The sequence below is a fragment of the Pezoporus wallicus genome, unplaced genomic scaffold (genome assembly GCF_028554395.1).
Source record: "Pezoporus wallicus isolate ANWC-B61680 ecotype Strahan unplaced genomic scaffold, APGP_CSIRO_Pwel_v1 contig_642, whole genome shotgun sequence".
Classification (NCBI taxonomy): Eukaryota; Metazoa; Chordata; class Aves; order Psittaciformes; family Psittacidae; genus Pezoporus; species Pezoporus wallicus.
Window position 1 is genome coordinate 2,668,428 of NW_026637470.1, and position 27,252 is coordinate 2,695,679.

Below are 27,252 nucleotides of genomic sequence, written 5' to 3' on the forward strand. Positions count from 1 at the left end.
ATATCATGGGGACTCAGCTGTAAATTCATCAAAGGGGAAAACACACAGTAAACATGCATGTCTTAGGAAGGAGGATTGCTTGAGGTATACAAAAGGAAGGTCAGAAGGTCTGCTCTTAATCAGATCACCATTCCAGGTCTACTTATAACCTTACCTGGTATGAGAAAACCACAAGGCCCTGGAATCTCTAGAGGCAGGGCATGGATGATAAAGAGGTAAAAGATTGAGAATCTGTTAGAGGCCACATAAAAGAGGAAAAAAACCCCACCCATAAATGTAGAAAAAAACCTGAAAGAAGAAAATACTAATAGATGATTCCTGAAGTAAAAGAACTCATAAAATTAGTAAGGTACAATGATTTTATGGAGCTGTAGGACTGAGAAGAGACTTAATTTTAAAATGCTTATTTTCACTGGGAACTATTAATTATGTAAATTAAATTCAAGCACCCATTTCAGTTTCAACTGAATCAAGAGATACTGATAAGAGGGAATGACTCACTACTCTCTTCCTATAAATGTGTACACAATAGTTGATCATCGACAGATATTCTAAGAGTCGTCTCCCACCTAGCCTAAAATTTTGGTCCTAATAGGAATATAGCATCTTCCTAATTTCTATTCAACAGTTCATTTTTAATCAAAAGATAAAATTACTTCTCTTTGAGAAATAGACACATAATGTCTTACAGGACCATCATGTCATTGAAAAGCTACTGATTTGTAATCTGTAATTATGAGCATCTTCACAGGACAGTGGCAGGAAAATGATTTTCTCTCAAAGGTATCCATTATACCAGATATCCATGCCTGGAAGTGAAACAAATGCAGTTCTTACCCTGCAAAATAATATAAATGATATTTTCTGATGGGCAAGAGGGAGCAAGATATACTTTCTGTATTGTTTAACAGAAACATAACAATGACCGTAGACAGTGGTGATACAGTGTCTAAAACTAACAGTGCTGGAAAATAACCAAGCAGGTACCACATGTTCATGCAAATATTCTTTCACTTACATCCCTACAACAGTGTGCAATTAGAGTGTATCTGCAGTAACCTTCAGTGGATGCTTGTAGCAAAAAAGAACAGATTGTCCAGCAAAAGTCCTATCTAAAATCAGACTGAGACTTTGCAACAGATGAGTGTCATGTGCAATGAACACTGGCATGACCTCAGAGATGTACTTTTGAAAAACTGCAAGAAGGACTTGGAGGGAGAAACAATTCATTGGCATCACAAGCAACAAAATGGGTTCCACTGGTTTTTGTTTAGAAAATTTTTTTTTGACAGAAAGCCAGAGGAGAGAAATAGGATGAACATGCAGTAAAGAACAACTTCAGATGAGACAAACTCCAACAAAGTCCCAATGGCTTTTTAAAGGTAGAAATTACTAAGGGATTAAGCTCACCTTTGAAGATACATTAACAGATGTGTAAGTTAAAATAACTTGAAGAGTACATAGACTGAGAATAAATTACTTCTACAAGACTTAAGATTATATTCATCTGATGCCTCAGAAATCACTATGAGCTTAGTACTGACTTACTACTATTAGCACACATAAATTCTGTTTAATTAGTATTTCCTCGTTTAGTGTTTGGTTCTTTTTTTTTTTTTCAATTGGGAATTTCAATGTTTCAAAATCAGGACCATGAAAAATAAAGCTACAGCAGAAATCTTCTGTGTTTTCAAAATATTTAAGAAGGGAGAAATGGATGGAATAGAAGATTAAACAATAAAACAAGTTCTCTCTCCATGTCAGTAAAAAGGTACTTTTCCACTTAAGGTTCAGAAAGAGAACCTAGGAATTCACAGACAATACTATAAGTTGTGATATAAATGCCAGCATCATTGGTACAGACATGGAGATAAATACTCTTTGTCCAAACCCTGAGAAACCTCTCAAAACATTTTAGACTGAGACCTCTATAGTGGTATCACATCCTTTTACCTACAGGTTTTTTTGGGGTGTCTTTTACGCTTTTTTTCTGAAATACCAGAGGAAGCACTATGGAAATATTGGTAAAATTAATTGCAGACTGAAAGGATTATGAATGTATTTACAGTTTTTACTGTGAACAGACTGAAGGAAAAGGACATTCTTTGGCTAAGGGAAGTACAGATGTTTAAACTGTAGTTCATGACCGAGACAGTACCAAGTACCTGTGCACATCAGTGTGCTGAGAAGTACTGTACTGCTAGTCTAAAGACTCTTTTACTCCACTTATTTAAAAAGAAATAGGTATTGAAGTCTTTAAAATAAGTAGAGTTCCTGAATGGAACCAATGGCTACATCCCTAAATATGAGGGAGAATTATGACAACGGTGAGTGAAAATGCTATAGTAAGTGCATTTACAGCACACAAGAATATTTCACAGCTCAACTATTTGTAAAAATTAAAAATATACATTTCAAAGAGAAACAGTACAACAGTACCTTGGCAAGTGAATTTTTTAGAAGGAGTTGTGAGAAGAAGTTTATCTGCCATATCTCCGGGACCAGCACAACGTGCAATACCAGGCTCTTTGTATTCCGATTTTACCCAGTCAGATAGCCACTGCATGTTACAGTCACAATAAAGAGGATTTGCTCCGATAGCCCTGTAGAAAACAGACAAATAAAAAGGTAATAAAGTTTTAAATGGTTGCTTTTAAAAAGAGAAGCCAGAAAACTGGTTGCAAAAAATCCTCTCAAACCACAAATCTGCCCTCCATCCATGAAATGGACCATAACAGCATAAAGTGTCTGGATTTGGGTTCTAAATCAAGAAGTGATAGATTTAGCAGTAAACTTGGTCCGCAAACCTAGCTATTCTTAGTTGTGTGAATGTGTGAACTTTGGACGTCTAATACTAACTAGCTCTGTTTCACTGTTGGTATTTAATGTCCAAGATCTGCATAAGCAGAATGAAACTGATACTGGGAAATTAAGTTAGCAAGAATAAAGTATTTCTTCCAAAGCAGCCAAGGCAACCCCACAGAGTTCCACCCTGATATTTTTCCTTTTCAGTTTATGGCTCCCAGGCTGGTGCAAACCATCTGTTTCTAGGCTTCCAAATTTGATTTAATTATTTCCTCTTTGGAGCTCTCCCACTGAAATCACAGCTATGTTCAGAATTCTATAAGAGGTCTCTGCTGTGTAAGCAAATAAAACTACATTATCCTAGCTTTGTGGTAGTTACGTAAGAATTGCCTCATTATGAATGCAAATCAAATTATTTAAATAAATACATTCTTTAAAATTAAAAATAATTTAGCTAGAGATTTTGAGAATTGTGTAAAGGCTTTTTAAATGTTTATTTGCGAGAAACTATACTCTTAAAACTGACTATGACATGTACATTTGGAGGATAGAAGCACTGTGCTGTTCTATAAAGTTGTATTCATATTGCTTTTAAGAAATACAGTAATAATCTAACATTCAACAGATAACCTTGACATGTGCACAAACTGTCAAATGGCAGTATTGGAACATTCTCCTTCTCCAGATGTTTCAGTACTTTTATTTAGATTTTTCCATGACTTTGGATCAATTGGTCTTCCAGTGATAGAAGAAAATCCTTGGCAGACAAAGGCAGTAGAAACTACCACTGCTGAAACACTCTCTTTTGCCACCTCTCTCAATTAGTGCTACCTACTTCCACCTGAACACAAAAGACCATATACACTTGTTCAGTCAGACTTCAGTCAGAGCAGTAACAAGAATCAGAGCTAGTGATAGGAAACTTCCCATGCAAGGAGAAACACCAGGAATTTGTTAACTCCATATATGCAAGAGTGAATGTCAGACTGAACAGATAACACAATTGCTCTGCTAAGATCAAAATGTTAGCAAGGATAGCTGGTAGACTTTTGGGGAAAAAAAAACCCAGCAACAATAATAAAATCTATCAATTTTTTACCGATATTTCATGCAGATAAGCTAGTTTAACAGTGACATTTGAATAAATTATCAATGCCTTAAAGTTTAATCAGTATCATTAAGGTTCTGAGAAATGGTAAATTAAATGCAAATGTCCAATACTGAACTAGAAACAGATAATTAAGTTTTTAACAACTGCAGCTGTTCAGAAACATAAACCCCAGCTATATATAAAGGCACTAGTCAACTACTCAGTTGCAAGCAAGGATTTAATAACTATTCATAAACACAACGAGGTTTACAGCTAGGTAACTTTTACTAATCTAAGTTTCCCATTGAAAATTAAAATCAGGACAAGCATTGCCTAAAATTGTGTTCTGAAAGCAGATGTCCATGTATTTAATTTCAATTTAACAGACACCAACACAGAACCATAGAATAATTTAGGGCACTCTGGAGGTCACCTAATCTCACCCTCTGTGCAAAGGAGAGCTCACTTCAAAGTTGCTCAGGGCTCTGTCTAGCTGAGCTCTGAAAATCTCCAGGGACAGAGATTCTTCCTCTCCTTTGGGCAACATATTCCAAAGCTGAACCACCCTCACAGTGAAGAATTTTTACATTCAGTCAAATTCCCCTTGTTGCTGCTTGTGACTGTTGACTCCTATTCTTCACTGTGTACGTCTCAGAAAATCTGTCTCCATCATTGCTGTAATCCACCTAGTATCTTAAAGACTATTTTAGGTCCCTCCTTGGCAGCTTGCCACAGCTCATCTCATCCTGCCACCTTCCAGCCTTGCTTGCCCCTAACCTGGATTTGCCGATTCATACACATTGGCTTTGTACTTGAAAAACTGAACACATATTCCAGACGTGGCCGTAGGACAGCCAAGCAGAAGGGAGTGACCACTGTGTTCAACCACCTGGCTTTCTTTCTAATTCAGCCTGGAGAGTCTTTAGCTTTCACTGCCATAAGGGCACATAGCAGACATGTTCAGTTTGCTGCCCACCAGGAGGCCCAGGATTTTCCTGCTGAGCTGCTACCTCTCTGGCAAGTCCCAAGGCTGTACTAATGCATTAGCTTGTTCCAGGGCAGTCCTTTGCATTTTGTCTTTGTTCAAGTACATGAAATTTGCTAAACATAACAAAAAATATGAATACTCACAGGTGTGATAATGCTGAAAGATCATTAAAAGCTCCTTCAGGAACAACAGAAATATCATTCCCATGTAAAGACCTTAAAAAGAAAATAAACAAAATAATATATATGCATAAAAAACCAGCCAGTTAAATTTGAAATTTTCATCTATGAACAGTTTTCAACTTTTTACTTTTTTTTCTTACAATTCCTTAGTGTTTCCATCTGTTTTTGCATGGCTGTTTTTTGTTTTTTTTTTAAGCTCTGACAGCCTACACATCATTTAATTTGTTCATCCTGTATTTTAATAAGAACTGTTAATAATATGATTATTTTAAAATGGAAAGAAAAAAGGTGAGTAAAAGTAGGTACACTTCTGCCAACTACAGATTGGATTTAGGGATAGCAGACAAGTTATATTTCTGAATTTTTCAGCAATTTCTGACAATTTCAGCAATTCCTGAAATCCCGTTAATTATGCTCATACTTTCTTAAAATCTTTCATGCATTCACGGAAAATACAGGCATTGACTGTTCATTAATGAAAATATTAAGGTTATTGCCCTAATTTGATGGTAAAATTAAAGAACTAAAGACCTTATTAAGCATCAATACTGGGAATAGTGTTCTTCCTGTAGCAAACGTGCAAAGAATATCTTTCCTTTTCTATAAATTCATTCACTCATGAAACCTGACTTGGGAGTATTGTGTGCAGTTCTGGTGTCCTCAACATAAAAAGGACATGGAACTGTTGGAACATGTCCAGAGGAGGGCCACGAGGGTGATCAGGGGCTGGAGCACCTCCTGTATGAAGACAGGCTGAGAAAGTTGGGGCTGTTCAACCTGGAGAAGAGAAGGCTGCGTGGAGACCTCATAGCAGCCTTCCAGTATCTGAAGGGGGCCTATGAGGATGCTGGGGAGGGACTCTTCATTAGGGACTGTAGTGATAGGACAATGGGTAACGGGTTAAAGCTTAAACAGGGGAAGTTTAGATTGGATATAAGGAAGAAATTCTTTACTGTGAGGGTGGTGAGGCACTGGAATGGGTTGCCCAGGGAAGTTGTGAACTCCATCCCTGGCAGTGTTCAAGGCCAGGTTGGATGGAGCCTTGGATGCCATGGTTTAGTGTGAGGTGTCTCTGCCCATGGCAGGGGGGTTGGAACTTGATGATCTTAAGGTCCTTTCCAACCCTAACTATTCTATGATTCTATGATTCTATGTATATCTAACACATGTAGAATTATGGTTCTTGAAAATATTCATATTTATATAAAATAATTGAAGTTATGTGAGCACACTTAAATAATGTCATGCTTGAGACATTTAATCCACCTAGGCTATTAAATGGTTATAAACTACTCAAATAGAGGCAAAAATTACATGTTCTGCTGGGGGCTTTTGAGAAAGAATTTTTGCAGTTTTTTTTTCTTAATGACAAACTGAAGCTGTAAACTAGAGTGATTGTTCTGTATTTTCTTTTGTCCCTTTCTGTGCCCTTACAACCCTGTTTTTCTTAGAGGTAAAATAGAAAGTTTTCTTGGAACCAAAACTTAATACTATTGATTTTTGATAATTCATCATGATGCAATGATTTTGGAAATACTCCCATATTAAATGGAACAAGAAAGAAAGAAATTTGATGTTGGAATAAAAAGAATCAAAATTCAACTGCAAACCCCCCTCATATATAGTGAATTTATGCATATGGCATTTCTGTTAGAATTTAATGCTTATAACAATGGAGAATAGAACACAAAAAAGAAATACAGCCAAGATTAAAAAGCAGAAAAGTACGAAGTGTAAGTCTGGAAAAATAGCAGTGGTTAAAAAATAATACTTACAACAATCTAAGTGATTTCAATCCATCGAAAGTCCGTGCAGGGATACACCTCAGGCGGTTGTAACTAAGAATTCTAGAAATATATAAAATACTGTCAGCAAGTATATCAGACATTCATTACACAATGCAGAGCATGATGAAAAACAGCTTTTGCACACATAGCTAGTTAGGAAACAAGTTATTTTACAGCCTCCAAAACAAGCAAGCTTTAATTCCAACTAAATGTCCTTTCTTTCCAAGACAAAAAAATCCCCCAACAAAACAACCCAAAAGCAGAAAAACAAACAAAAAAAACAACCAAAAAACAACCCATCAAAACAACAACAACAACCAAAAAAAACCAACAAAAAACAATACACTGTAATGCTTCCAAAGAGTCACTGTTACATGTTTAAACTTACAGGGTGAGCAGCTGAGTCATGTTGCTGAAGCTCTGATTAGAAAGAGTGCTGATTCTGTTGTTACTTAAATCTCTATAAAAATAAATGCAGAAATTCAGACCTTAAAATGACTACCTCAGTCCTGAAAAACTGTATTGTTAAACTGACACATTACTTTGATTAGTAGAAGCAGTATCATTGCTATCAATATTTAAAGCAGCAGATATTTTTATTTTACATGCCCAGTGAGTGTTTAGCTTGTTCAATGAAAAGCTTTTTCAATTCAACACAGATGAAAAAGCAGCACAATGCATTCCTGTACAACAGCAATGTCCATCATGCTACTTAGTTGATAATGCAATCCTCCGTTGACCCAAGTATAGAAATGAAAGTGATGTCTTAAAGTAGAAATCATTCTAGTTGTGTCCCTAATGACACCTAAGTAAATATCACGTAATGCTGTACTCAACACTGATATGCTTAAGGCATCAAAGCCCAGAGCTATTATTATAAAGACTACTATCTAAGATTTATAGAGAAAGCCTTAACATTATCTAGGTGTTCCTGCTCCGGCAGGGGGATTGGACTACATGATCTTTTGAGGTCCCTTCCAATCTCTAGCATACTGTGATACTGTGATACTGTGTGATCTTTCTTGTTTTTCAATATTCTAATAAATAAAATCTTAAGCATAAGTATGATGGAAGCTGGAGTGGTATGTTGGTAGCTTAAAAGAAGCTTTGAAGAAGCTGTATTAAATGTGGATACTGCTTGTTCTTTATTCTCACATTGCGCTTTAATTTTCTTTTTATGTCTACCATTTCACTATTGTTTACTATATGGTGCAATACAGCGTTGGTTTGTGAGGAGACCTTGATATTTTAACTTCAGAGTACTGTTAAATAGCTATGCAACATACCTCTCTTAAAATTTCATGAAAGTGTGTAAGACAACTGACATAATAATAAACATATTGGGCAAGTATAACAGAGCGATCTATTCAAATGAGAAAAAAAAAGTTAGAAATAAACAAATTCCTTTGTTAATCTGAAACTCTGGAGATTTTAATGTAATTTCTTGTTTGGCCCCAGAAGAACTATGCATATGCATAGTACTGTGGTTGGAAAACCAGCTGAGGAACATTCTCAACTTTGTTAACAGCAGTTGGAGGATACATTCAGAAGAGACTACAATAATGTGCCCCACAGGTCTGATAAATTGAGGCTATTAATACTGGGTCTTATTTGGGGTTTTTTAGTGTTTTGTTTTGTTTTTTTTTAATTTACTATTTACCTATAACGTATTACATTATTTGTCTGCTAATTAGTTTTTGTATATTTTCTCATTAGGAGATAAAGTCAGCTGATTTCTGGCTGTCACAAATACACCATGAGTACCTAATTTCTGTGATGGAAGCCTTGTCACTATGCTTCATCTTTAGACATGTATCTAGTTTCCACTCATACTGTTACCGCACACAATCCACTCAACACATTTGCTTCTTTTACTGAGGTTCCAAAGTTCGTACTTTCTATGTGCTGCAAGTTATAACTTCCCAAAACAATCCATCAAGATTTCCTATAGATTCTACACTGTATACATTTGAGAATATTGCAAAGTTTTTTCCCCAATGTTATTTGCAAAATACAAAAGTTTTGGAAACTTGTTTTTTCTAAATTTGTGACCGTGACAACTTTTGTCTAGCATGAGGTAAATAAAGGAAATCAAGATCTTGGTTTTGAATGCCAAACCATTTTCAATTTTTACAGCAAAGCTCTAAACCCAGTCAAAAAATGTAAGGGATTTTGTTACTCCCGTCCACTTTTTATTCTGATTATAATGAAACCACAAACTGCTTTCAGAATGTTACACAGTTCAGCCTCAGCTAGTATAATTTTTTATAGTCCTAACAAAACCCATGGAATTAACGCCACTTACATCTACATTCTTCCTGTTTCTCTTGCTGTACTCTTACAAGGTACATAAATAAATAAATTTTAGAGTAGCTAGTGATTTGCCTCAAATCACAGAGTGAGTCAGCAACAGAGTTGGGAATAGGGCATTCTAAACAAGCTTTCTTCTTCAGTCATTAAACCATGAAGTGTGGGAGAAACAGAAGGGGTTACGTTTAAGTGTTAGAAGAGCTGTCTGTGCTATTCCTATGTGAAGCACACCACTGAGCAAAGCATATTGCAGAATATTTCTTTTGCAAAATAAATATTCTAGTGCCTTTATGGAGCTGGGTACAAAATGTTGTATTACCCTTACACCTTACCCTAATTACCCTAACTCACTAAGTTAGGTAAAAGATCTTACCTATCTTTTCAGGTTAACTATAATTTCTGGTTATTTACTTTATGATGTATCACTGTAATGAAATACTCCTATTTATAAAGCTGGAGAGGGACTTTTCATCAGGGACTGCAGTGACAGGACAAGGGGTAATGGGTTCAAACTTAAACAGGGGAAGTTCAGGTTAGATAGAAGGAAGTTCTTTACTCTGAGGGTGGTGAGGCATTGGAACAGCTTGCCTAAAGAAGTGGTGAATGCTCCATCGCTGGCAGTGTTCAAGGCCACACTGGACAGAGCCTTGGGCAACACTGTCTAGGTTGAGGTGCCCATGTCAGAGGGGCTGGAACTAGATGATCTCAAGGTCCTTTCCAACCCTAACTATTCTATGGTTCTACGACCAAGTGCATTGTAAATAAGTTGTGGTAAGTAGAATAAAATATTCTCTGTTATAAATTGTGGTTAGGTACAATATTTGCTGGAATACTTTTTTTTCTTTTTTCATTATAACTAAAACCAGGTATAATGAAGTAGCTATTTTGTTTTGTTTTTCATTCCAATAGGGACCGTTACTCTAAAACTACTTACATGAGTGTTAAGTGCTTGTAGTAGGAAAGCTCTTTTGGAACAAGGGTAAACTGATTTCCATCCAAATAACTAAAATAGAAAAATAAAACATAAACCATAAGTTTTTCATTAAAGCAGCAGCATCTTCATGCACTAATCTTATAATCCAACAGCAAAATTAATAACAAATAAATGCATACTATTTCTGTTTTATAATAAACCTATCTTGAAAATGTTGGGTTTTAGACACAAGTGAGGACCTGCAGTCTTAGATCCAAATGCTATTGTATCAGATATTATTAATATTATGAAGTAGCAGTAATACCAGCCAACTCTTACACAGTACTTTCTATTATTTCATAAATACTGCAAAATGAGGCTGTTTCACAAATCTTACTTCTGCAAGTAACTTTAAGTGTGGATTTTGAGCATACTGTAAATGGGAACAGACCCTGACATTGTACAGGTAGTCCTTTACAGTAGAAACAGCAAGAGCTGGTCCCAGCTCTAACACCAAATTAATTTGTCATGCCTGCAGTTCAGGTCACCTTCCTTAATTTCTCCCTGTCTGTTTCATGATATATCAGGCATAACATACTATAAGCCTGGTCCTATGGAGTCTGTTAGGGACTAAAGACAGTAATCAATTACCCTTCATTAGAAATGTTAGATGCTTTTTTTTTTTTCCTCTTAGGTTTACAGCTCCTGTATTACATTGCTTGCTGTTTTTCCATGATCATAATTTTCAGTAACAGGCTTGTTCACCCTTAGAGTTAACAGGTACAGTCACCAAACTGTATTGACACCTGAGTTACAGGGAAAGGAAGTCATCAAGCCTTGCCTAAAAAGCTTTCAGTGTGCAGCTAGTTATTGCAAAGTGCAAGTAGAGGGGCTCTTCCTGTAACCAGGGCAAGTAGATTAGAGATAATAAGTAGTGAATTCACTGATGTGTGATTCTCTGAAACAGACTGCATATGAAGCAGAAAGTGGCAGGAGGATTAAAAGTCCCTGGTTTCTAAACTGGGGCAAATGATTTGATGGCAGTATTGTGGTGGCATTACTTGTGTCTCCTGGAAACCACATAAAAACTACATCCTTATTATTCCTATACAAAGAAGATATTTTAGCCATCCAAATACTTGGAGCACACTTGAGTTAAGAACAGCCTTTATCAGAGACATTCTTACATTAGTTATGATTTTAATGTCTCTAAGTATGCTGCAGCATCTTTAGAAACTTTTTTCTTCACTAAATGGATGAGCTGAAACAGAGTTAAACCAGTTAAACTTTTATCCTTATATCTACACCTAATAAAAAAGCTTTTTCTTTATTTTTTTTTCTTCCTTGGATCTTGCCTTCCGTAGGACTGTTTGCTAAAAACAAACGTGTCTCAACAAGTTTTATGCTTACACTATGTTAATGGCATTACATAACTGGTGGTGAAGAGTGCATGGGCTCGTATACTTCATTGTTAAAAAAGAAACAAACAACATTTTAACTTTTTGAAAATGAGTTAGTATTCTGAAAAAATTCTTCCATTGACAGATAAATTAGGATATATTGCTTTAGCGTCATTAGAACTAAAGTACTACAAGCATCCACTTTTCTGATAAAAATTCCTCCTTGTTCAAATGAAGCAACTATTAAGATATTTTATAAAACACATGAAGAGCACGTCTTGGAAGGGTTATGCATGCTAATGAACAAGAAGAATCAATCAGTATGCAACTGCTAACTAGAACCACCTCCATTATTCTTCTGAAAAATATGCTAAATTCCATGCTTAGACACTAATTAAAGCATACAAAACTGTACACAAGTGAGTTTTCAGTCACAGTCAGGGTTCCACTTGCAATTTCAAAAGTACTTCTCCTTAGCTATTTAATTTTATATTTCACTGATGCCCTTAAATTTCTTAGACCAGACTGTATTTAATTAAGTCATCTTCTATTAAAAAAAAAAACAACAAAAAAACACCACCAAAACTTAATGAAGTTATAGGTTTATATATAGCTGTGTGCTAATTTGAGTTCTTAATAATTTCTCTTCATTAATGACTAAAGCTTTTTGGATATTATTAAACACCAAATTAGTGGTGGAAGTTTCAGAATCTTCTATACAATCCCAAATAGAAAAAGAATAAAACAGTTTTAGTGACTTAAGATAAACAGTTAAGATGTCTTCTGAAAAAGCACAATATTAATCAGTCCTTACAAAGCAGCAGGAATTTAATATTGAATATTTGCCATATGTAAAACAAACTCAACATTTTTTTTGCAATAATTTCTATTTTTTTTCAATCTTATGACCTGTCTGATCAAGATTAAAAACAGATTAATAACCCAATTTTTAGGTTTATTTTCCCCTTCATAATGCATAAAAGTGAACTCATCTAATCTTATTCAGTTATTGTCCTCAAACAATACATGAGGTAGCAAGCTCTTTTTTGTATCAATGTTGCTGTCCATCTGCATATTCATATAATATCTCTTAATAAAATTTAATCTTAACCATTTTTCTCATATAAAAATGTATAAAGAGATTAATAAAATATCCCAGATTGCATAAGACCGCCTATATGAAAAGACTTTCTATTAAAACCAGTCTTTTTGAAATACCACAAAAGTGTGCTTATTATGAAAACATGCAAACACATGAATAGATTGTTTTCCTCTTTCTTTTTCATGTAATTGAACTTTTTTGTTCCTTCCTAAATAATGACCATAGATCACTCAGATTCACTGCTGCCCATAACTGAACCCATGACAACATGATATCCATGTTCAGATATGACAGTTCAGTGTTGGGGATATAACTTCTGAGAACGATTACAGTTTTACATACTTATATTTTTAAAGCTTTTCAGTAACAGATATTTACTAGAGTGTTTTAGGACTTACAGAGCATTGCTAATTCAAACTTAACCTCAAATTTCTCAAAATACTGTGCAAATCTTTATGTATATAAAGTCGTATAAAAATAAATATCAACTGATCTACTGAATCAAGTTCTTCACTTTTTTCTCCCGTCATCTTGAGCCTGATAATAAAAGTCTGATATTGATTTTCATAAAAGGGAAAAAAGCATGCACTTACAGTTCAGTTACATCTTTGGGGATGCCTTTAGGCAAAGCTTTTAAGCCTTTGTTGCTGCAGCGAACCACTGTGTCTAGACAAGTACATTCTGCAGGACAGCGGGACAGTGGGGAGCAGCTATTGTCATCATTTCCTGGTTAATAAAAACAAACAGATATTAAGCTTGCTATAAAAATGGTGCTTCACTATTAGCAATAATATCCCCCCTGGAATTCCTATAAGCAGACATGATATTTCTACATTGTGATATTTCTAGGTAGGGAAAACATTGTTATCTCTGTAATCCATTCCTCCAAGAATTTACATTTCAAGTGATGCTTATTTAGTACAATGCTGTTTTACTAGGTAAAATGCTATTATATGGAAAAAAAAAGATCATTAAATGAAGAACAAAACACAAAAAGACAGATAAAGCAAAGCATTTGTTGATTTTCAAAATGAACAAATTATTAAAAATAGGCACTATCTTTAAAGAAAAGTTACAGCCTTGAAAATTGACAATCTAATAAAGAATTAAATGGAAGCATGCCTGAGAAAGGTAGCAGCCTTTTTTTATTTTTATTATTTTTATTTTTTATTAAGCGTTGAGGATGTCACAAACTAAGCAAAATGGCATGTTATTTGATCAAATAACCTGAAAGAGCATTTGACTTAAGCATCAGCATTTACAAATATTCTCATCTGAACTACATATGTGATCCATGTATATAATTTTTATATTATCTCTAAATTATGATTTACAGTACTGAAGATAGGCAAGAAAAACTTCTGAAAGCATATATACAATAGCCGTGTTTCTGCTGATTATCTAAAAAAACAGGTGGAGGATTTTTAAGCTGATGTAGAATGAAGTGCAGATGAAGTAATTTAAAGCATAATTAATGCTTGAAATAACTATGGATCTGTGGGAATCATGCAGCTATATATATATATATGAAAGCTGAAATTATAAAAAGCTCAAATATTAATTTTCTTACCGTCATCACATGTAAAATCCTGAATTGCTACATCCTGAATGGGAATCTCTTTGAGGAAGTAGGGTTTTTGGCAGCGAGGGTTCCCTGTCACAATGCGTTTCTTCCTTAGCCAGTCTCCAAGCCATGCAAGATGGCAGTTGCAGTTGAAGGGATTGGCCAAGAGGTTTCTAAGAACCACAGGAAAGTTTACTTCAGATGACACCATTTTTTTCATCCTCAGTATTTCATTTCTATTTTCAAAAAGCTAAGCTTAAATACTGTTCTTCAAACAATACTGTGTATAAACCATAGGTGAAAGCTGTAATTTAGGCTCTGTGAATCTTGATATAACTCATTTAGAAATAATTTAAAACTGTCAAAAGACCTGACTTGTTGTAAAGCTACTCTGTACTGATAATGCAATAATTTTATATAGAGATGAGGGCTGATTACTTTATATTATTAGTTTCAGCCTGACAACAGCTATTCCATTAATTTGTCAACTCAGGATTGCCATCTTTTATTTGCTCTAGAGAATAAGTTTCCTATCTGAAGTGACAGCTAAGTTGATTACATGCCAGTTATAAAAATGAATTTAATTCTGGAATTCTGAGTACTTTTGGCATTTCCCTACTTCAGCACAAACCTATTGACAATTCTGTTATTTATAAACATGCCATCCTTACTACGCACAAAGTAGTTACTTGGTGCCAAGTGTCGCTTTTTATGTAAAAAAAGGATTAAGTACTTTCCTGAATGTTGCTACGTACGAAAAGCATTTCTTCAGTAAACTGAGTGGCAGCTTTGCTCACCATTTTCCCTTCCTATAAATTACATCATGTTTCAATAAAAAAAAGGATGCTTCTTTTTATAAAAAATTAGACTGAAGCTTCATTATAAAACATGTATGAATTCAAATCTTCTGTAGGCCAAGGAAGCTTAAAATAGTAATTTGATGTCACACGGCAGAAAGACAGACACATGGTGGTTCAACCAGCTCTGACTGTGCAATGCTTAAACAAAAGGTGGCTTTCTCTCCTGGTTGAGATCAGTGGGCTTCTGTTGAAGGAGGAGTTGAGCAGTACACTTTTCCTGCCTTCTCAGGCACTTCTGAAAATCAGTCTAGTGCTGCATTCAGGGGTACCATGAAAACATACTCTTAAGTGTCCAAGATAGTTCAGGAAATAAACTTTCTCCAAAATACTTCTTTGAACTCTTTCTTCCCTTAACTTTACCTCATGCTGTGAAAGTATATAGCAAACATTAACATAAATGTCCTCAGAGAGTCAGAGGTTCAAGTTCGGGTAAGGTAAAACTCAAACGTGTGACTCACAATGTAGAGAGCGAATGTAGTGTATCGAAGGAGCCGGGTGCCACGGTGGTGATCTGGTTGTCATAAAGCGAGAGCAGGCGGACTGAGCTCAGGCCCGTGAAGCTGTCATTTCCCACACAACTCACACGGTTACTCCTCAGCATCCTGATAAAGGAAAGATCAACATTTCTCATCGTACCCTGAGTAGGAGTTGCAGCTGAAGTGGTGACCCAAGCAAGGGCCAAGAGGAATGACTCCAAAGGGATTGCTACTGGTGGAGAAGCCACAAGTGCAGTGACCCCTGTGCTGCCCGTCACCTCACTTGAGGTGACTGAATGCAGTGTGCTTGAAGGAGCCAGGAAAACAGAAAGATAGGTGGGTAGGCTTCACAGAGACAAGGGGTGTTTCCCCTAAGCATCTGTGGCTTTTTCTTTCAATCAGTAATAAAGTTTATTAATTGAAAATAAATTAAAATTCCCCAAATTGGAGTTACACAGCATTCCCCTCTTTATGCTTCCAAGCCTATTGGAACCAGCTGGACTCCTCCTAAGACCCTTTCAACCTGATTTTTCTTAGGATGAATTCTAGAAGCCACTTCTACTACATTCTCAAGTGTTTCAATTAAATAAAATAAGGGTACCCTGACTCCTCTTCCTCATGACTCTAGGATCTAGTAAAAAATTAAGAATACTAAATAAGAAGCAACTATCCTAAAATCTTTCATATTTCTGTAAAACTTATAAGCTTGGAAGTTTGGTGTTCTCCTATCTGATCATCAATAAATGAATATTTTCCCCCATGTTTTTGTCTAAGAATAAGTGCTTCTAACAATTTAACAGCTTTAAATGCAAAGTTAGAAATGATAGGCCTGATTTATTAAAAATACAGCTGAAGCCTAAAAGACCATTTAATCTCATCTTGGGTCTGCTGATCAGGATAAGCTCTCTGAGGAAGGCCAAGAAGTCGTAGATTGTATAAACATATCTTTTTGAGTGGAAAGAGCTAAACTGCCTTCATCAAAAGAATAAAATGAGCTCAAGCTATAGTGCTTTTACTCCTCTCTCCACTGTTGAAATGACATTAAAATTACTCAGGAAAGAATCATTTCCTCTATTTCAATATCCACCAGAATAATTTTTTCCTCTAGTAAAATCCCCAGGAATGGTTAGGCTGAATTGAATCAGACTCTATTACATAAAATGTGCAATTCCTGTGCAAATTTCTGTTACTTTGAAGCAGATGATTATTTTCAATTTCTGCATTTGGATGTTTACCCATTCTCAACCACTTCATCATTTTAAAGGACTTCACTGCTGTAGTCAAGCAAGCACAACAAAAAATTTCAGCTATGTTATATCCATAATTAATAACTAATGAATTCATATAATGTAAGATAACATTTTGTTAAATAGCAACAAAAAACTAAGATATGATTGAATAATCTATAACTATTCCTCAAAATTATTTTTTTAGGACAGATAAAGTATTACTTTTAAAAAATACCTGGCAGAAAGGAAGAATTAAACCACCCAAATTGTTACACTCACAGCGTTTTGAGACCCTCTAGTCCTTTGAACATTTTGTGTCGAACACTTTCCAAGCGGTTACTAGTGAGCAATAGTTCATTCACACCAGAGGCTCCGTCAAATGCTCCTTCTTCAATATCTGTAATCTTGTTATTGCTCAGGTTTCTATTACACATTAACAGAAACAGAGAAAAAAATGTTTTCTTTTTTGAGTATTCTAAATTAACTGTTAAATGCTGCAGACTGCATAGATGTTAAGATACCAAGTTATTATGTAAAAGCAACAAATGCATTGTTCAAATTCAAATTGACAACAAATGCAAAATTCAATGCCTTTCTACTAAAGTAGTGAAGATTTTTAAAGCAATCTTTGGAAGATGTTTTTAAATAATGGCAATTACCCAGTCCATGCTGCCACCACACAAGAACATCTTTGCATAGATTTGAATCTTATAGGTGACTGTATATTATTTTTGTGTCTCCAGTCCTTGTAGCATTATTTGACAAATTAACAACAAAATTAACAACTATATGAGCACCAGCACAACTATGTTTCGGTAGACACAAATATAAGAAAACAGTATAAACAGCAACATATGTAAATGAAATGTGTGAATGTAAACAGTACATGAAATGTTAATAATTTCTGACATTAGTTAAAAATGAGGGTTTATAAGCAACTTCGGCCATTTATCTGCAATCCACATGTAAAGCGGATCAAAATGTGGGAAAATGACCTAAAATACTGCCAAAATATTTATTGCCTACAGTTTTTAGTTGAACTATGGAAATTACATCCCAAATGGGTGGTATACATACAAAAGCAGGCATAGTCAACAACTCGCATTTACTTATCTTATTCTTGCCTCCTTTTGGTTTAGTTGTTTCATATAACTATACATATTATAGAAGTACAAATCTACAAACTAAACAGTCATTTTTAGAAGCTCTTAAAAATTTTTTGAGCCAATGTAAAATGAAGCTAAAAACCTTTCATTTGATGGGGCTAATGGCATTGGGAAGAACAAATATTTGATGCAACTTCTAGAACAGCATCTTAACTGTTCAAATCAAGAAAGATACTATCTCTTAGAACAAAAAAATTATATACTTGCCAGAATCAGCTGGTGACATTATCTAAGACATAGAAAATAACATGTTGTGGCTTCATCTTGTGTGCTGACTGCTCATCTCTAGCCTAGCTCTGATTTAATGTACACCTTGCCTGTGATGATGGACACAATTGCAGAGAATCATAGCATTATTTAGGTTGGAAAGCACCTTTGAGATCATCAGGTTCAACATAACCTAGCACTGCCAAGTCTACCAGTAAACCATGTCCCTAAGTGCTACATGTTCATGTCTTAAACACCTATAGGGGTGGTGACTCCACCACTTTTTTGGGCAGCCTGTTCCAGTGCTTGACAACCCTTTTGGTGAAGAAAATCTTCCTAATATCCAATTTAAACTTCCCTGAAGTGACTTGAGGCCATTTCTTCTTGTCCTATCACTTGGTACTTTGGGAGATGAGACTGATCCCCACCTCACTACAACCTCCTTTCAGGTAATTGTAGAGAGGGATATGGTTTCCTCCACGGGGCTAAACAACCCCAGGTCCCTCAGTCACTCCTCATAAGGCTTGTGCTCTAGGCTCTTCACCATCTTCTTGTCCTTCTCTGGACATGCTCTGGTACCTCAGTGTCTGTCTTGTAGTGAGGGGCCCAGAACTGAAAGCAGGATTTGAGATGCAGCCTCACCAGTGCTGAGTACAGGGGGATGATCACCACTGTGGTCCTGCTGGCTACACTATTGCTGATACAGGCCACAATGTCATTGGTCTTCTTGGCTGCCTGGGCACAAGCTGGCTCATGTTCATTCAGCTCCGTCAATCAGCACCCCCAGCTCCTTTCCCATGAGCAGCTTTCCAGCCACTCTTCCCCAAGCCTGGAGCCTTGCATGGGGTTGTTGTGGCCCAAGTGCAGGACCCAGCACTTTGCCTTGTGGAACCTCATACAATGGTCCTTGGCCCATTGATCCACCTGGCCAGATCCTTCTGTAGAACCCTCCTACCCCCAAGCAGATCAACATTCCTGCCCAACTTGGTGTCATCAGCAAACTTACTGACTGTGCACTTGATCGTCTCATCCAGATCACTGATAAAAATTTAAACAGAAGCATCTCCAATACCTAGCCCTGGGGAACACCACTTGTGACTAGCCGACAACTGGATTTAATTCCATTCACTACCACTTTTTGGGCCCGGCCATCTGGCCAGTTTTTTACCCAGCAAAGAGTACGCCTGTCCAAGCCATAAGCAGCCAGTTTCTCCAGGAGAATGCTGTGGGAAACAGTGTCATTTAGTTTCACTGTGAAGCTCTTCAGTCTCCTCTAAGGTGCTGCACAAGACTGTAAGCAAGAAACTCAATTATTTCTCATGTCATCTGGTTTATCTGTGTCAAGCCCTTAGTCTCCTAAAATCTTACTTGTTCCTGGTGTAACATGAATACTACTTCACCCACTTCACAGGGATATTTTAAGGATTAATGTTGCATAACTAATCAATGATGCAGTCCATACATGTGCTTTATGACTGATGAACCATCAAATCAATTAAACATTTAGGCCCCAGTTTTTCAGTGACATCTGTGCAGAAAGACCTTTGCACCTATTTGAACCTCCAGAAGAAATATGAGCTCCACAGAAATACAGAATTTATTCATATTGGTTTCTCTGTAACATCAGTACCTCACTGATTTCCAGTCACACTTAACCAGTCACTGCATTATTCTCTGAAATGAATAATGTTGTAATGACTGATAAGTATATGAAGTTACAAAGCAGTATTATTCAAAATGTTAATTTTTTGTTAATATTTTCTCAAATTTTTCCTTCTCAATTATGCAGATTTCAAAGCTCTTGGAGTTCTGGCAGACAGCTACACTGAGACTTTAAAATTTTCTTCCTTTTCTTTCTCTTGACTTGAACACCTCCTCGGCCAAAAAGCAACTAGCTTTAGATGACATTAAATGTTTACTAAGCTACCTTTACAGCCTGAAAATATGTAATTACTAATAGTATACTCTCTTTTCCTCATTTTTCTTATAAACGAAGATCTGCTATATCTGTGTGCATGTGTAAGATGGCACATCATGTATTTATTTCAAAGGTATTCTGCAGGTGTAAAAAGTGCGAATATGAGATCATTGACGAATAAAGAAAACTAGGTATCTACTGTTAAACACCAGAACACTCCTGTGCCAGACATTCCTCCTTTCTTAAATACTTAAGCCCAATCGTAAATGCCAAGATGAACTCAAGTAGACAGGACAAAAACAAAGTTGATTTTTTTATTATTTGTTGGTTTTGTTTAGTTTTTCTTTTTTTTTTATATTTGTCTTCTAACTAAAAAAATCAGTAAGAGATAACTGTGATCATGACAGCTGCCAGCAAGGATGTGAGCAAGGCTAACAATTTTTTAAGTAATACTATTGCTCCTCTTGAGAGTTTGGTCACTAGTGACATAGACTGATCTTTTACAAATAGTAGCAACTTGGTGTCTACAAAACACTGCATCATTTCATTAATCTGAACTATTTTTACTTGCATTTATCTTCGCTTACTATTTATGCTTGGATTTAATCCTGCAAAGATTAAGCACAGAGTCACTAAATCTAAATAATCTACCTTCAAATATGTCTTTTACATAAGCAAAAGAAAAGCTTTTCATAGATTTATTTTTAATAACAACTACAAGTGGTAAGATTATAAACTCCTCTTAGAACATGAACTGTGAACATGGACTTACATGGATGAGCTATCAACCATTTTTTTCTCAGTCATTTAATTTTGATATTCCCCTCATCTAATGACAGTTTAATGAAGCACAGAATCAAAGGCATGTCTTGAATATGCTGAAACAGGCAAAATTGTCTGGTAAGGGAGTTGTACAAGAAGCTACAAAAGATTACTGGACCTTTGTTTGAGCAGCTTATACTGTGGGCTCCCTGCTGTGGCTGCATAACAGACCGGCTGTCCAGACACCGGAGTGAAAGTGCCAGAGCTATACACCATAAGAAGTTTTTGCTGGCAATGCCTAGTGCCATAGAGAAGAGCTGCCAGCTCTGAGCTATCTCAGTGATTAATTTAAACCCATTCTTGATTTTTTTTTTATTAGAATACACTGAATCTTTTCTAGATAAGAACTAGGGAAGGTGGAGAAACACAGCAAGGAGCTAACATGTTTTGTGAATAGACAAAGTCACTGCAATTACACTTACATTTTACGCAGCTGAGGAAGTTTCTTAAAGATTCCAGTAGCTTCCAGGACTGAAAATTCATTGTTATTTAGTCTCCTATAAGAAATGACATCAATTTCAGAAAAAAAATATTTAGGCATTGGTACAGAATTTTAGACTCTAAGTGAACTTTTCAGACTGGTTTAACTGTATAGCTGGTGTTTAACTGGTAGCTGAAGAACAATTCTGTATCTAATGTTGTCCTGGGTTCAGCAGTAGCAGAACATTTCTAATTCTGATAATTCTTGTAAATAAAGATTCTCATGAGTTAAACTTAGCCATACATAAGACATAAAGAATCAAAATCAGATCACAAAATAACACACAACTAAAACTGCAGAGAAATATAAGGAGATGTTTTTAATTTTTCTTTTAAGGGAAGAAAAACTAAGGAAGGTTTCAATTCCATGGCAACTTACAAATAAAAATCTTTAAGAAGCACATATAAACCACTGAAGATTAGTTTACTGTTCTTTAAAGGATATCAGGTGGGGTCTGCCAGACATCTGGAGGTGCTCACAGAACACTGTTTACAAGAATGAAATAATTACCTTATGCTCAATAGTTCGTTTGAATAGGGTTTGAAACACCAAACATTTTAAAACACGTTTCTGACCATGGTTTATCTTCAGACAACCACACCTAACCCACATACATTGTGTAAGGAACCATTAAATGCTGATTTGTAGCAGTACAAGAAGGTATGCAATGAGCAACAAATACTAGCTGGATACTGATCTTTCCTGCCCAGGTATCAGAGCTGTTCCAGCGTAGTATACTTTTAGCAGCTGCTACATTAGGAGACCATCTATATTTCACAAAATATCTGCACTGATCCAGTATTCCCTGCTTCCTCTCTTGAATGGAAAACGGAAATTGAGTCTTAGATTCTTTATATGTTTTAATAGACCCATCTTATTAAGGAAGAGAGTCTGTCCAGCTTTTACTTCAAAATCTTAAATAGGAAGGAAAAGACATGCCTGAGAACATTACCACAAAATTCAGCATAATTCTAAACCCAGAATACTTTTCAGAATTGCCTTATTGCAAGACAATATTAAAAAAAACCCATAGAAAATTAAAGAAAGCTAATCATTCATCCTTCCTTCCTGCTCATTCTCAAATGATAGCCAGAAGGGAAATTAAGGTTGTAAATCTGAAAGTATGGCTGTATAATAATTTAAGCACAGAACCAAACAGAGAAGACAGGAAGAGGTTTTTGTGGAACATTTGTATACCACACTTAAGTACAAGGGACATGAATTTCAAATGATGCTACCAACTCAAAAATCCACTGAATGACTTATTGTGATTTTTAAGAAAAGAAAGGCTACCTAGCTGCTCTTCTCCTATATGCATGTAGATGTTATGAACTGGAATCACAGAGCGGCCCTACAACTAGAATGGGAAGTCCCAAGAAGAGCATCAAAGACCAGAAATAACAGAAAGAAAGAAGAGAAAGACTTGCATCATTGAGGCAAATACTAGAAGAGTGTATTTAGCTAGAGCAATCGGATTTTTACAGGAAGTAAAAAAAAAAGGCAGAAATAATTCCTTTATCCCCTCTAGAATACTTGTGAGGCTGTTGAAGTTTTTATTACATTAAAAGACTCGAAGAACAATCTGTACAGCTTATGAAGAAGTTGGTTTAATAGTGACTATACTACAGTATAAGACCATCTTACTTGATAAAGTGCTGGACAGAAAAGAGCTCTTTGAGGGCAAAAAAATATAAAAGAAGCAATAACGGAAACTGAAGAGAGGCAGATTCCATATGGAAGTAGAAGTTCCCACTTTAAAAGATTTTAATGGAAGTGAAAGGAGATGATTAAACTCTGTAACGCATTTAGGGAAATGGGGTTTTAATCCATTGACACCTTCAAACAAGACTGCATCTTTTGTGAATGAAGTGCTGTAACCAAATATGAATTTTGTTTTAGTCAAACACAATTTCTTTGTTGACTGAAATTTGACATTTTAGATACACAGCAGATGAGTTTTGATCATTTGTTTTTTCTGAATTTAATATGTATGATTCATAATTATAAAGAAAACACTTGACAGTTTATCTTCCACATGTAAATATGAAAACAATTAAAATATTACATTAAGATTATTACTTCTTCAGTGCAGAGAGAATTAAATATGAATTGTGTTAAGAATCAAGACAATGCACACTTGTCACTTCAACAACTCCATTTCTCATCTCTTGGTGCAGTAACTATATTTTTATAATCATTACTTTATGATCTCCTACACTTTAACCTGTAACTTGTTCCATTGGTTTTAAGTCTTCAATTTAAGTAATTTTATCTCAAAATATTATAGCATAAAGTAAAATGTATTTATCCACTGAAATCTATCTCCTTTTACACAAAACTGTGTAGCATTTTTTTCTTCTCTGACACTACTTTGTGAACAATAAATCAACAGCATGAACAGCATGGCCAAAAGCTGAGTTTTGCTTTTCCCACATATGCCACATTTTCAATTGAAATCGCCAGGCTTGTAAAGGTGCTTCTAGACACAATTAGAATTAACCACTCAGATTTGTAATTAGAACATCACTAAATTCAACTCATTCTCCCAGCTCAGAGACAGACAAAAATCTCCATCTCTCTTTACCCATATTTCAGTTTCAAATTCCTTTTGCTGTCCAGATATTCAAAATCCTTAGCTATAGTCTCATTATTTCATACCTGCAATGCTGTACTGTTGCTTTGATGCCAGCTGCAGACTGATTATCTTTCAAGAGATATGCTATACTGTTGCTCATTTCACCCTCTGTGTCACAACTTGATCACAGTACTCCTGTCTCCACATCTCTGTCCCTGCTTTACTACGTCAAATCAAAGTCCTTCTATTTTGCCCCTAAACACTCTGCCTTGTTCTTTAAAATGAGCGTTCTAGGAAAAACAGCTATTTCCTCCTGCTTTTGCTCTGTCAGTGATGGACACTTTCATCTGCCTTTCTGATGATCCTTCAAGTATCTCTGTGTTCCCTTTCATACTATGCTTCGCATGTGGGAAAACCTTGTAAAGCTGTCTTAATTTTACCTTTCAAACCCTCCTTGAAGACCACTTCAGTTGTAATGCCTACAAATCATTCCCATATGGCACTTATTAAGCAAGTAATAATCTGTGACTTCTCTTCTGCTCATATCTGCTCATTACATTACTATCTCAACTTCTTAACTCAACTCTGTCTTGTTTGTCTGCTTTATCTTCCTCTGGTCTCCTGCCTGACATACATAATGTGTCCTCTGCATAAGAAGAACCATTTTTGTTTTATTAAACACCTAGGTAGTACTTTTTAAGACAGACCTCTGGTTGCTGGCTGTCCTACTTGCTCTTGTAGTTAAAATAAAAAGCAAAATAAGCCCCATTACCTTTGAAAAAAAATCCAAGTGGGTAGCTCATGTACTGAAGAACTAGAAATATAGAACAGTTGCCTTATTTTTTTATCACACATTTTTAAGGCTATGTGGTATTCAAATGATGTATAAATAATTTTTATTAATATCTAGTCCTTTGAAGTGCCTTACAGAGGGGCATATACACATATATCTTTTTTGCTCAAAAAAGTAAAGTTGTGATTTTGTTTTGAATATTTTAGTTAGTTTTTCCATAAACAAATAGTGCTTTAATATGGGTTCAACTTACAACTCTGCAGTGTACTGCGGGATATGATCAGGAATTTTGTTCAGTTTCTGATTGGAGCAGTCCACTGTGGTCCCTTCACAGCGACATTTCTCAGGGCAAGCCAAATCTGCAAAGCAGTCTCCGCTTAATTTGGATCTGTAATCTTCAGTGCCTGTGGAAGAGTCAAGTCAAAATAAAGATACTGAGTCAATAAAATAGAAGATTTGCTTCTTGTGAGAAGGCTGAAAAGATGCCTGCAATGCAGATAACGGGTGGGCAACTTGGGAAATGTATGATAAACTTTGTGATACTGAACAGACAAAAGGGCTTCAAGAGAGGGTTAAATATAGGGGCTCAAGATATGCTGGAAAAAGAAACTGTGACCAACTTCACATAACAGGATAACATTAACTTGAGCTTTTCACAGCTGTACTTTCTGCTGATTATGTTGTCAGCCAATCTAGCCTTGTTTATAACTAATCACACAAATGCCACTGATTCTTTTAGAATTTATTTTCATTCTCTGTATGAAGAATAAATAGATCCTGAATGCCACCTTTTCTCTTTCTCTTGTTACAAATTTGTATTGTTGACTGGGCTTCTTTTTTTTTTTTTTTTTTTATAGTCTCGATACTCCACATCATCTCAAACACGTAAGACTGAAAACCCTGTTTTCAGCTTTAATTTAAAATATGTGTGATCCTGACTTAAGCCTCAGCAGCTTGCCATGCTGTAGAAAGCTGCGTGACGTTCCATGGTGCTTGACAGAACCATGTTTTACTCATACCTCACAACCACATGGTTAGATCAAGCACAACAGAAAATCTCGCTACATTATCAAAACTGCATCCATTAGGCCAAGGGTAAGAGCAAGGGAAAAGAGTAAGGAGTAGGTAGGTATAAGTTACAGAAGCATTTGAAGTTTAATACTTGCTTACATGACATGGAATTCTTATTACTGAATGTCCAGTGCCACGGTAACAGTATTAATGTCACAGATTAAATCAAAAGTACAAAAAAAGAAAAAAATTAAAAAAAGAACCACATTTAAAGTTTCCTCCACCATTTCCCAGAGTCAGTCAAAGAAAACGTCCTAAACATATTGGAAGATTCGGGAGAAAACATCCAGTAAGGAACTGAGGGTGGGTGACAAAGAAAACAAAGAAAAGCTGAAAGGACCTGTGGGTTCTTCTTGGACAAAGATGAAAAGACTGAGACTAGTAGAAGGTGCATCAGGGCTGGGAGGTACACTGTGATTTATCTCAGACACTGAATTTTACTTACAGCCAAAATGGTGAACTCCTGAAAAAGTAAAGATAGCCAAGAAGGAAAGAAAGACAGTAATCCCAATTAAGACAAAACCATGAACTAAGCTCTCATGTTCTCTACTCAACTTTACTTTGATTAGAAGATGTTGCTAGGGAGTACCATCTTCAGCAGAGAGGAAGAATAATTCATTTTAAGTGGCATCAAAAAATGAAGAAAAGATTGGGGTTAATTAAAGGTTTCATATAGGATGACAATGCCTCCCATGCATTATTCTTCACTATTTTAAATGAATTCTTTGAAAGCTGCTCCCTTGAACACATACACATGCTATGCCACTTAAAACCTGAATAAACCGAAGAAAAGTAGGAGAAACAGATTTCTCAGGGGAATAAAAAAAAACCCACAACAGTCATCACATGTTATACTATCTAGCATTTAAATGTCTTAAGCACATATAACAATGTGGAAAATTTCTAAGAGCTAGCAGACAGAATATTATTTCAAATTAACTATTTAAGGCTTGTATAATCTTCTAAATGACTATAATAAAATTCTACCAAGACTTCCTAGTGTCTGCAGAGCAAGATCTCCCAATGACATATTTAAAACAAATAGTAAAAGAATTGAATTGTCAGAGAAATTATAACATTTTAACAGCATTTACTGAAGTGTAAAGAAGTAATTTTTAGCACTTTTAAATACCCCAAAAGCAAGCCTATGAATATATTTTTTTTCTTCCTGTGTCCAGAGAAAATCACTTTTAGAAGCTAAACAACTAAAATATTAGGGGACAAGGTCTTCAACAACTAGAATAATTTTATGCAGCATCTTCCTCAAACCCAATAGAGAGAGAAAGCACAGCAATTGTATTTCAAGAAGCAAGTCTGTAGCACTTTTTTTCTCTCGCCCAGGAACAGCATTTTTGAAAGGGTACATAAACAAACCTAAACTGCATGTGTGGTCACATTATAAACAGGCTGTGAAGACATTTGCTGGCAAGAAAACACTTCTAACTCAGAGACAAAAGTTGTGCTGGCAAGGTTGAGTAGTAGTCACTCTGTGGCAGGAATACAGCTGTTTTAC

At 35.7% G+C, this 27,252-nt stretch overlaps 1 protein-coding gene across 7 annotated transcripts in view; it reads right to left on the reverse strand.

The window, feature by feature from the left end:
- SLIT2 (slit guidance ligand 2) overlaps window positions 1-27,252 on the reverse strand; it is a 268,218-nt gene that overhangs the window by 35,471 nt on the left and 205,495 nt on the right. For all 7 annotated transcript variants that reach the window (XM_057405646.1, XM_057405644.1, XM_057405645.1 and 4 more), the window contains 11 exons: window positions 24,922-25,072; window positions 21,242-21,316; window positions 16,986-17,129; window positions 15,460-15,603; window positions 14,148-14,314; window positions 13,171-13,303; window positions 10,097-10,165; window positions 7,241-7,312; window positions 6,841-6,912; window positions 5,027-5,098; window positions 2,440-2,603 (listed from right to left, as the gene is read on the reverse strand). In XM_057405646.1, the coding sequence (XP_057261629.1) occupies window positions 2,440-2,603; window positions 5,027-5,098; window positions 6,841-6,912; window positions 7,241-7,312; window positions 10,097-10,165; window positions 13,171-13,303; window positions 14,148-14,314; window positions 15,460-15,603; window positions 16,986-17,129; window positions 21,242-21,316; window positions 24,922-25,072 (1,263 nt within the window). The remainder of the gene's footprint in view (window positions 1-2,439; window positions 2,604-5,026; window positions 5,099-6,840; window positions 6,913-7,240; window positions 7,313-10,096; window positions 10,166-13,170; window positions 13,304-14,147; window positions 14,315-15,459; window positions 15,604-16,985; window positions 17,130-21,241; window positions 21,317-24,921; window positions 25,073-27,252) is intronic.